The sequence below is a fragment of the Neodiprion virginianus genome, chromosome 2 (genome assembly GCF_021901495.1).
Source record: "Neodiprion virginianus isolate iyNeoVirg1 chromosome 2, iyNeoVirg1.1, whole genome shotgun sequence".
In the NCBI taxonomy this organism is placed as follows: domain Eukaryota; kingdom Metazoa; phylum Arthropoda; class Insecta; order Hymenoptera; family Diprionidae; genus Neodiprion; species Neodiprion virginianus.
The window spans coordinates 12860609-12871274 of record NC_060878.1 but is presented as its reverse complement, the minus strand read 5'-3'; the positions used below and the strand labels follow the sequence as shown (position 1 = coordinate 12871274).

General features: G+C 34.6%; 2 protein-coding genes across 2 annotated transcripts; one reads left to right on the top strand and one right to left on the bottom strand.

Moving 5' to 3' along the window:
- Positions 1-275: 275 nt before the first annotated feature.
- Positions 276-4437, bottom strand: LOC124296950 (cilia- and flagella-associated protein 300-like). Its single transcript, XM_046747429.1, has 7 exons — positions 4301-4437; positions 2927-3049; positions 2764-2845; positions 2548-2617; positions 2249-2421; positions 1159-1331; positions 276-1084 (listed from the first exon to the last, which is right to left on the bottom strand). The coding sequence occupies exons 2-7, from the start codon at positions 3019-3021 to the stop codon at positions 880-882; spliced, it is 798 nt and encodes a 265-aa protein (XP_046603385.1). The 5' UTR covers positions 3022-3049; positions 4301-4437; the 3' UTR covers positions 276-879.
- Positions 4403-10208, top strand: LOC124296948 (alpha-1,2-mannosyltransferase ALG9). The gene is made up of 12 exons (XM_046747428.1): positions 4403-4519; positions 4816-4954; positions 5117-5322; positions 5528-5641; positions 5760-5870; positions 6050-6332; positions 6430-6546; positions 7234-7447; positions 7754-7895; positions 8007-8136; positions 8421-8551; positions 8769-10208. Exons 1-12 carry the CDS (start codon positions 4440-4442, stop codon positions 8917-8919), a joined length of 1818 nt encoding a protein of 605 aa, XP_046603384.1. The 5' UTR covers positions 4403-4439; the 3' UTR covers positions 8920-10208.
- Positions 10209-10666: the final 458 nt, after the last annotated feature.

The following is a 10666-nucleotide window of genomic DNA, read 5'->3' as shown; positions in this document are numbered from 1 at the left end:
AGTCATCAAAATCCGTCGATTATACGTTCCCGATATCATTATTTGAATTTTTCTCACAATTTGTCTTGTTATTTCAACAAGTCTAAAAACAACTGGATCGACCAAATCAAAAATCTAATCAGGATTCAGTCAATAAGAGCCACGTTGATTGAAACGAAAATCAGGAAAATCCGTCAATTTATTTTCAAGATATCACAATTTGAATTTCTGTTATTTTCTTTTATTGTTACTTAAATAACTTGAAAACGGCCGCGCCGATCTAATCCAAAATCTAGACAGTTCTTAGTACAGAAAAGCCGCGCGTTTATTCATTCTTGAGATATCGTCGGTCGAAAAATTGATTACAAACGCACCCAGATATTCATTTGAAAATGATTCGAGATGATTCTCTAGACATCAAAACGTGCAAAGTTAGTAGAAATTCGACTTTACCATTTCGTATCACATAGATTTTTGGCAACGAGAAATTCCTTTTTCATTGCCAGAAAGCCGACAATTTTTTCTTTCTAGTTTTCGCACGGTTTTAAGTATCATTTTTTAAACATTCTAATCCTCCAGTGAATGAAAAAAGATTTAACTGTATAGAAACAGATTCACATTGATGTCTACCAATCAGGAATTCTCAAGAAAATGTACTATTGCATGATACGAAAATCAATCCGAATTATTTTTAATATTTTGATAGTGCGTTTACGGATAAAATTTTTTTCTCTTGCGTTATACATATGTATTTTAATTGTAAGGAAATTTTAATACACAATTTCGGTTCTATCCATTTCCATTTTCAACCATAACAATAACAACAATAATAATAATAATGAACGAATGTGCTCAAAATTATTCGTCTTATATTCTATTCAACATATTTAGAATTATGTTTTACAATTTTTTCCATTCTTCACATCCGTCCAACTGATGTAGAAAAGTTGTAATTTGACGATTATTAGCATCCACCAACAAAAACCCGATATTCTGTTTATCTTCGACGTTTCTCGGAAAATATGCATCACCGGAATTCATAGCAACTACTTCTAAAACCATCGTTGAAATGGACAAACTGTTTGTTGCTTCGAGTTTATCAACTCTGAAAGTGAATTACATGAGGAGAAATTTTTAAAATTTGTGTAAAATCGTGGATGAAGCCTTGGCTATCTTTACCTTATTAGATCTTTATACAACACTTTGGTGACATCTAAGTAGGGCTCCAGTACATCCTCGTATTGGCAAAGTTTACCGCCGATAACCAACATCTGCATAATACGGAATATGAACTCTTTTCGTTCGTCTCTTTCGTACAGCATGTATTCCTCGGATTCTGGATCGAGCAACATCTAAAACGAAGTTGACGAATGTCTGTATCTGATGAATATGTATTCGGAAACCTGATGAAACACAAGGTCTCAGTAATATTTCATCCATAATTTTTTTATAACTTTCTCAGAAACATATCATGGGCAGTTCTGATTGTATGAAAAATTTTATATTATTTCCGAAAAAATTCGAGATAGGTATTCCGATGTAATATCTCAGTAATTTTAACAAATACTATACAGTTCCCGAATAGAAGTCAGATTTTGCTCGAACTTCATTTCCCATTGGAAATCTGAAAAACTCCAAGTTGTCCCCTTTTTGACTATTTCTAACCAAGTCGAGTCAAAGATATATCGGACCAATTTGTAGAGAAAACTCATACACACCTATAATCCAGAACTTCATTTTGTACTACAAATTTAAAAAAATGAGAGTTCTCATGTTTCTGTGTATTTTCTGACGGTATCGAATTACAATAAAAAACTGAGGTGAATTTCTGCGAGAAATTAGACATTTTTTACGCAACGGTTGAGATTGTTTCTTCCGATATGCCTCTGAAAAAACCTCGACACTACAGTAAGAGAATACCTCGAATAAAACTAACATTGCAAAAACTTATCAAAAATTACCAAACTTTCTTTATAAATCTACCAAAATTAATTTTCTACTTAACGATTCAGATATTTTTACGTTACATCTAGAAATTACTAGAATTTGACAAATATGTTTCAAATAAACTGAAAAGTGTTAGAAGTGCATGTCCTAAGTAAGTTTGCGAAAATGACTCAATCTTTCTGAACATAATATTCACCAGGGAAAGTAGAGAATTAATCGAAATTCAACGCAAAACAAAATAGATAGGTTACAGATGTTTTCGCCTGAATTACAGCGTAAAGAGAAGCCAATTGAAAATGAGTAAAATGAACATGAAACTAACTGCTCTCAAGTTATCGGTTATCATCTCTCCTGCCTCGTTGTACCTAATAGTTTTTCGAATTTTGTTCGAATCGTAGGTGATGTTATTGCTCGGGTCTTTCAGCTTATCGAAAAAAGACATGGTCAGCACAGAGCAAGGAAGTTGCTCTGCTTTAACTTGCGTTGCAGTAATCCCTGAAAAAACATTTCATTCAGAGTTTAGACAAAACACTGGATGCATAATCGCATAGAGTAGATTTTTCGCAGACTGTAACAGCTATTGAAATTCGGTCCCAAAAAATTAATGGCGAATTTCCTTACCTTCGTTGCACCAGCTATTGAACTTTTTGGTTTTCAACTCCTTGGCGATAATCACATCCTTGAAAAATGACTGTAATTGAAATGATAATAATATAAATATTTTTCCAGTTTCTCACAAATAAAGTTTGAAGCTCTTTAGATTCAGAAAATCTATGAACAAAAATATTTCGCCATAAATTGAAGCACAGTAATTCAGAATTGAGATATAAAATTTACCTCAACCAGACGATATTTCAGATACGGTTGAAAAGGTTCGTTGAATGAAAAAGTTTGGATGCTTATATTGTGTAGAACGCCCCTGAAAGAAACGAAAATTTGTAGCGCATGAAAACTTGGATATATAAAAATCAATTCATAAAACAAATGACTTTCATATTACCATTTTTCAAGTAATTCCTGGATTCTTCGATCGCTCAAGTACACGTAATTTCTTTTTGCTAGCGGCACGAAGGAGTAATTCGTATCCAGGTCCATTGTTTTCAAACAGGCATTTGTTTAATTTCTGTGTGATCAATAATTCGATTATTATCAGACGGTGCTGTCCAAGGCCAATCATAATCGTTGCGAGACAGGGAAAATTGATCTTCGACACTTGATTGGCTATTTCGGCTCAAGAGAAGCTGTAATTGGCTGATCGTGTGGAATATTTGAACTGCGCGCGTATGAGATTCGAGTTTTATCAGTAAATTCGCACTCTGAGTGTTCGGATTAGAAAATACTTATCCATTTACTAAATTGTTTACAATATAAGAGCATTAGCTTGGTCAATTAGTTCAACTGCAGTGACGAATAAGCTTTATCCATGCAGCAAAGAAATCAAATATTTGTATAGCAAATGTTCACACCACGCTATTTGATAAAGGACACGATGGTGATTATTTTATAACTACAACAACAATACCAATGCTAAAACAACGGTTCCCATATTGACGGTAGAGCGACATGTTTGTTTGTTTCGTTTGTCGTTTTTCCGTCAATTTAACCGTTGCTTGCAGCTCCCGGAATGTCTTATTGGGGCGGGATAGTTACAGGATTGTAAGGACCCAGGGAAGAAACCTAATCAGGCCCAATCGTCTTTGGGGTTCGATGATCAACCATCGAATGTGATCAGCAGATTGCAAAGAATTTCAATGCGATGAACGACCAAGCGATCCAATAAACAGTTTAGAAAATCAATTTTTCAACAAATTATGTGATATAGCGATATCAAATTTAGGAGAACGTTTCGTGATGACCAAAGAGGTTTGCAAACCTTTGAGTATCATCCAAAACTCTAATAACTTTATAGGATCGCATACATCCCAAGTTTTGAATAAATCACTGATTCTGGAATATTTCCTAAGAGGGGAAGATGGAAACAGTGATATTGATGGTGGAGAGCTTACCGAAGAACTGAAATACTTAAAGGATTAGTTTGCATCATCTAAAATGGCCAACTTCAGTGCACTCGTGATGTTGTCGCACATTACTACTAACTGTCTTGATGAAATGTATCCAAACTTTATCGCGGCTTCAAGGATTCTTTGTTAACCTTACCCCTAATTTCCGCATCAGGAAAAAGGACATTCTCCAAATTGGAGCTTATAAAAACTTATTTGCGATCCACTATGTGCTACGACCGGCGAATGGCTTAGCTGCAATGTCAATTGAACATGAATTGGTCACGTTTGATTTTGCAGATATTATTTCAATTTTTGTTTTAAGTTTTCGCCCATATTAACGGACTCGGCCCTGGATGTAATGTTCTTTTCACCTCTTAAACTCTGAAACGCGCAAATCGTTCGCGCCAAATAGGATTTGCGCATCACGCTTGCATTTGCGTTTCAGGTTGCCAGTGGTTAGGCGCGACGTACCACACCGTAGTTGATAGCGTTGATGTGACTGCTTCAACAATGGCACCGAGCCAACGTCAGCGGCAATTGTTTTACCTTAAAAAAGATCAGAAGAAAAACAATGGACGGAAAGTATCAAAGTAGGTTCTATTCTCCCTGATTCCAAATATGTTTTAGTCTGTAATGTGTTTTAATAACTTTCCTTCAATTCACACATGCCATTTGACGTTTACCGACGTTTAAGTTAGGTTAACTTATCCTATGTTATGACAACAAATATCGCTTATCATTTTCTGTCTGACAATAAGTCTCTCTATTTATATATTCACTATTATTGGAGATTGGGAGATTTTTTGGGGAATTCTTCTGACCAAATTGTTTGACAAATATGTTTCAAATTTGTTCATAACAATGTTTACCTTTCTCCTACTTCTAGACCTGAGGAATCGATGGACTTCGGGCTTGTTTATCCAGGTGGTGATACAGCGTTTAAACTGTTATTATCAGCCAGATTTTGCTCTGCAATATGGAGCCATATAACGGACTGCGATGAGACCTTTAATTATTGGGAGCCGGTATGAAAAACAATTAATCAATAATGCAGATTTACCTGTATCATTAATTTTTTGTGATTAAAATAGAATCTGAATTCTAATTCAGATTCATTCATGATCAATCAGCATGCTGTACATGTAATTTTAATATCTGATAAGGAATCAAATTTATATTTTTTCCAGAGCCATTACCTACTTTATGGAACAGGTCAGCAAACTTGGGAGTACAGTCCAGATTATGCACTGCGATCTTACACATATTTACTACTACACGTTGTTCCTGCAAAAATTTACTGCTCTCTATTAGAACCGAATCCTGTACTTGTATTCTACTTTATTCGATGCTTGCTTTCAGTAGGCTGCGCCGTATCAGAGGTATATTTTTACAAGTACGTATATCTCTCATTGATTCATGTATTTCACATAAAGTTCCTTCATGAATATAATAATTTGATAATTACACGAAGGGTGACCATTTTGAAATGAAATGAACGAGAAGTGTTGATTTTTAACTCGTCAACCTCTTAAGAAACAGGTCCTGATGCCAAATGAGTAATTCTACGAATATATATGGGATCTTTTTATGATTTTCAGAAATGTATGCAGAGAGTTTGGAGTACACATAGCCCGTCTGACGTTAGCATTTCTAATTTTTAGCTCTGGAATGTATATTTCAAGCGCTGCTTTCTTGCCTTCGTCATTTTCAATGTGAGTCATTGTACACTGCATTTCATAAAAGATAACAGTCTTTACATCTACGGTTCATAAATTTAGCCAAAACTTGAAACCATCTTGTCTAATTGATGCAATCCTGTTTCCATTTCAGGTACTTGAGCACCGTGGCTGTAGCCGCTTGGTATGACCGTAAATACGAATTAGCAATTTTTACCACTGCTATTTCTTCCTTACTTGGTTGGCCATTCGCTGCTTTGTTGGGGTACGCTTCAAACGTATTTCTTCTGTCAAAAATTGAAACTGTTTCATTTAGTAAATGAAAATGTAGTAACTAACTTCAAACTAAAACATGTACGATTCAATCTTAGAGTGAATGAACTGTTTAAATTCAGATTTTAACAATAACATCCATTATTAATTATTCTTAATGATTGTTTGCAGCATTCCCATAGCAATAGAAATGCTTTTTCGTCGAAGAGAATGGCTGCAGTTCGTCAAGTGGGCAGCTTTGTCCGGTTTCGTGATATTGGCGCCAATGGTTTGGTTCGACTCCGTATTCTTCGGCAAACTAGTTGTCGCCCCTCTCAACATAATCATGTACAATGTCTTTACTAGTCATGGTCCGGACCTGTATGGCACTGAGCCATTCACCTTCTATATCTTAAACGGCTTCTTGAATTTCAATTTCGTCTTTCTTGGAGCGCTGTTGGCCCCGTTTGGATTGGTAAGAATATCGCTAGTTACTCATTTGCACTAGATCTAATCAAGTAACAAAACATAATCGGGATAATGAATATCGCGTGTCTTTTATTTTATTTAAGCTTTTAACTTGGATGGTTGTACCCGCGAGACCAAGAAACTCTTATTGTCTACCTTACTGGTACTCACTGGCGCCGCTCTATCTATGGATTGCTGTATTCTTCTTCCAGTCGCATAAAGTAAGTTTTTTATGGTAAAGAGCACTCAAACTTTCAATCACTCGACTGATGGCATCAAAATTAACAGGCATTGCAACATTCGCGGAAATGTCTGCACTCTACACTACTAAAACTTTCTGAATTCTCGTTCACCTTTCACTATTTTTGCCGTTTACTTTTTGCTTTAGACCTTCTACTTCTGTACATCTTGGTTTACGTTATAGTGTAATTAATTTAATGCAATATCATTAATTAAGACATTGGGAGATTTATCATGTATCATATTTGTGAACTCTTATTCTTTCTCTGATCATGCAGTTCTGTTTTATTTCTTTTTCATATTACTATAACCACAATTAATTTATTTGTCAGCTTATCACATCCTGTGTCTACAATCTGCAATTATGATGGTGATAGTTATTTCGTCAATTCAGTACTAAGGTTTTGACTTTGAGAGTTTCATCCTGAACAATATAATTTTTATAATCCATTGCAAATAAGTGCAAAATTATCTTCCTCGTTCCTGTTGCCTTCTGAGAAAACAGGTTAACGTATGTTTAATCAACGTACACATACCTTGTTTTATATTTGTTTCATACCATTTCTGCATGAAATATTCTAAACTCGATTCGACAGCTTTAATTTTGTCCAGTTCGTGACTGCAAGTTTCAATTTAACATTGTGCTCGTTACTTTTCATGCATCTTAGGAAGAAAGATTCCTTTTTCCAATCTACCCCATGATCTGCCTAGCCGGAGCAATAACAGTTGATGTTATTCAGAAGCTTTACTTCTTTGTCCGCACTCAAATCAGCCCGTTACCAGTCACTTCTCATTACTTACAACACACAGCGCCGATCATGGTTCTGTCGATGATTGTTTGCGGTTTACTCGGGCTCTCAAGATCGTTCGCTCTTTACAAGGGTAAGCAATGAAAATGAAACGAACCGGTATTGTGCGAACTTTTCTTTACTGTCGTAATTTCAAATATAAATAAAACTCAAGTTGTATGATAGCAGTTTTATCATTATTATTGGTGTCATATTTTCCAATTTCTGAACAGAACAAAACGTTTTTATGTTATTGAACAATTTTGGTGCGCAATTGCAATCCTTAACTATCTCATACTCTATTTGCCTCAATATTCATTCGCGTTCATATGTTGCATCGGCTCCTACATTTCTAGTGCAGCAGTTGCAAACTATCGCAATCATTGTTATTTATTTATAGGCTACTATGCGCCATTAGAAGTAATGATGGAAGCCAACAAACTTGGATCTGATGGACAAGTACCTTCTGACGTAAACATCAATTTTTGCATTGGCAAAGAATGGCATCGCTTTCCTAGCAGCTTTTTCTTTCCTTCGAACAAGTGAGAAGTATTCGCCAATACTGTGAGAACAATGAAAGCTTCTTAATGCTCTCATCACTAATCAAAAGCCAATACTTTCTTTCATCCTGCTAAATCCGTTCAACATTTTAGTTGGAGGCTCCAATATTTGCAGTCTGAATTCACTGGTCAGTTACCACAACCCTATTCAGATCAAGAAAATGGCACGAGTATTGTTCAGCCTCACTTCAATGACATGAACAAGGAAGAAACGTCTCGTTATGTGAGTATGGAACATTTTGGTTAATTACATTTGTAAAAAATTCATTTTTGTCATACTTATTCAGTGTCATTAAGTTTTTTGCATCTGTCTCATGTTCTGTATGGCATAATATTATTTTATTGATATTCTTCTTCAATTAAATAATTTCTCCAACTCCAGCTTTCAAATGCCAGTTCTGGTAATAGTTTGTTGTCGATAAATTCATTTATAACTATATTTATTCCCTGATACAATTATTAACATAGTACATGTGGATTGGTTTTGTATTGTTTCTTAATTCACAGTTCGACGTTGGAAGATGTCATTTTTTACTGGACTTGGATCTTGGAAAAGAATCTTCCCTCGAACCAAATTACTCACATCAACCCGATCATTTTACAGTGATTAAGTCTGCCGAGTTCCTGGATGCCTCCAAGTAAGTTTATCGAAAAGAAATTCTAGTAATTTCTCAAATCCATTCTTAAATTGAAGCAACATCAGTAACTGTTCATACTGTTTTCTGATTTTTATGGTATTTTCACTTTAAACGAACATGAACATGCCATATTTGAACTGTAATTTCAATCATTGTTTTACTTACAGTAGCATTCAGATAATAACTACCAAATTAAAAATTTGTATATTTATTACAGATCTCATCCATTCTTCAGAGCATTCTACATTCCATTCCTATCGCCAAAATACTGTAACTATGGATCTTACAACTTGCTACAAAGTACAAAGTTTAAATTAATGCCAGCGGCTTCTTCTGGCAGCAAGTCAAAATTTCCGAGGGCACAATAACTGATAATAAATAACCAAAAAAATAAAATATTCTTATTTTGTAACGCAACATTCCCGTTTATCATACCACAGAAATTAATTTTTACCCTTCGCATTTTACCTTCAACCCAAGTTACTTACAATCTGAGGTCATAAAATATTCTTTCGTATTTTTGCACCGTGAGATTTTCGTTTTTCATGTAACTCACTACAAATCTGAATGAAAAGTTTTTTATTCGAGGCAGCAAAGTGACTTCCAATTACAATTCTATCTAAAGTTGTGAGATTATTATTGTAAATTTTTACCAATATGACAATTACCAGAAAATCTATGAGATAAGATTTAATGAACACGTTTGCAGATCTGTTTTTCCGTATGTATAAATATTGTATTTACATATGTAGGTATGTATAGGTAGCAATAGTCTGAGGTGAGGATTTATGGTTTAGTAAGCGCGGAGAATCCTTGCTACAGAAAAAACTACCTGAATTGACCTTGTCACGCTCAATCTGTACGTGTATTTTTCGCTATTAGTTTTCTGTGTCAAACATGTCCGAATCCCGGCAAACACAGCTTACGTTGCATCGATTATATGACAATAACACTTTGCGTTTGTCGGAATTAATGTGTTTTATACGTATGATGTAATAATTATACACGTAACGGTATATACAAATCATTTTTTTTATTCTATAGATAAAGCTAATTAATATTATACAAATTAAATAGGTAATTGACAATTACTAGAATTAAAAAACACTAGTTTGATACTTAACATCTCAATTGTAATTTGTTGTTATAAAATAAGACTTATAATTATCGACTTTTTTGCCGACCGGTCAAATCATTCTTATGTTACATATTTAACATAAGAATGAGCATCCATTTTTGGAAAATCCTATTCATAGCTGAGGGAGTTTTCAAGATTCTAGGAATTATAGATATTGACATGATATGATAAGCAGCATTATTTTTGTGCAATATTTGTGCCAGGAAGTATAAACTACGATTCAAATTTACACAGGCTGAGGACCTAATCTTCTTTTATTACGGTGTTAATATTGCACGAAAACAGTGTTTTAACATATGACTTCTGAAATATCAAAAAGTCCTTTAATGTCGAATATTATGAAAAATACGCACAATCATATAAAATGCAAAATGACTTGATTGGTAATGGTCGTTAATTATCACCAAAGAGAATGGGATGGGTCCATCCTTTTTGATTGTCACCTGACGAATTCTCAGCTTATGTGTCTGGCATTTACCAGCAGTGAAATAAAGTAACAACGGAACATGTCCATCCTCATTTGTGCTGAGATATTATTTATGGCCATATCTGCCAACGTCGACGTATGTTTATATGTATAGATGCGGCTTAATTTCTTCAATTTTTGTATGTGTACAGTTGGCATCATACCTGCCAGCAGCGCATCAGATAAAATACTTGTTATTTAGACCAGGAACAAGGATTCCTTGTTCTCATTTCACGTTTCATGAACAAGGAATCCTTGTTCCTCAAGGAAGGACTATGAATATGGGTGGTAATCTACGTTTCACATTAAAGAAAACGAATAACCTGTTATTACTGTGATGTAAATATTGCACAAAAATAATGTGGGTGATCTTAAATCGACATATCATTTTTCTTCTTACATTCTCCTATGACTTCAAATATTTAAAAGTCCTTTAGCTGTGGAAAATTGTCCAGAAATTCAACCAATTGCATATTACACGGTCGGTAAGGGTAGTTAGTATCGCATTTCA

Excerpts from the sequence above, each read along its gene's own strand:
- LOC124296950 (XM_046747429.1), bottom strand. The coding sequence starts at position 3,021 with ATGGACCTGGATACGAATTACTCCTTCGTGCCGCTAGCAAAAAGAAAT. Across the intron at positions 2,618-2,763 it reads TGAAATATCGTCTGGTTGAG|TCATTTTTCAAGGATGTGAT; the intron begins GTAAATTTTATA and ends TTTCAATTACAG. Across the intron at positions 2,422-2,547 it reads CAATAGCTGGTGCAACGAAG|GGATTACTGCAACGCAAGTT; the intron begins GTAAGGAAATTC and ends ATGTTTTTTCAG.
- LOC124296948 (XM_046747428.1), top strand. The coding sequence starts at position 4,440 with ATGGCACCGAGCCAACGTCAGCGGCAATTGTTTTACCTTAAAAAAGAT. Across the intron at positions 4,520-4,815 it reads AATGGACGGAAAGTATCAAA|ACCTGAGGAATCGATGGACT; the intron begins GTAGGTTCTATT and ends TCCTACTTCTAG. Across the intron at positions 5,642-5,759 it reads TTGCCTTCGTCATTTTCAAT|GTACTTGAGCACCGTGGCTG; the intron begins GTGAGTCATTGT and ends TTTCCATTTCAG.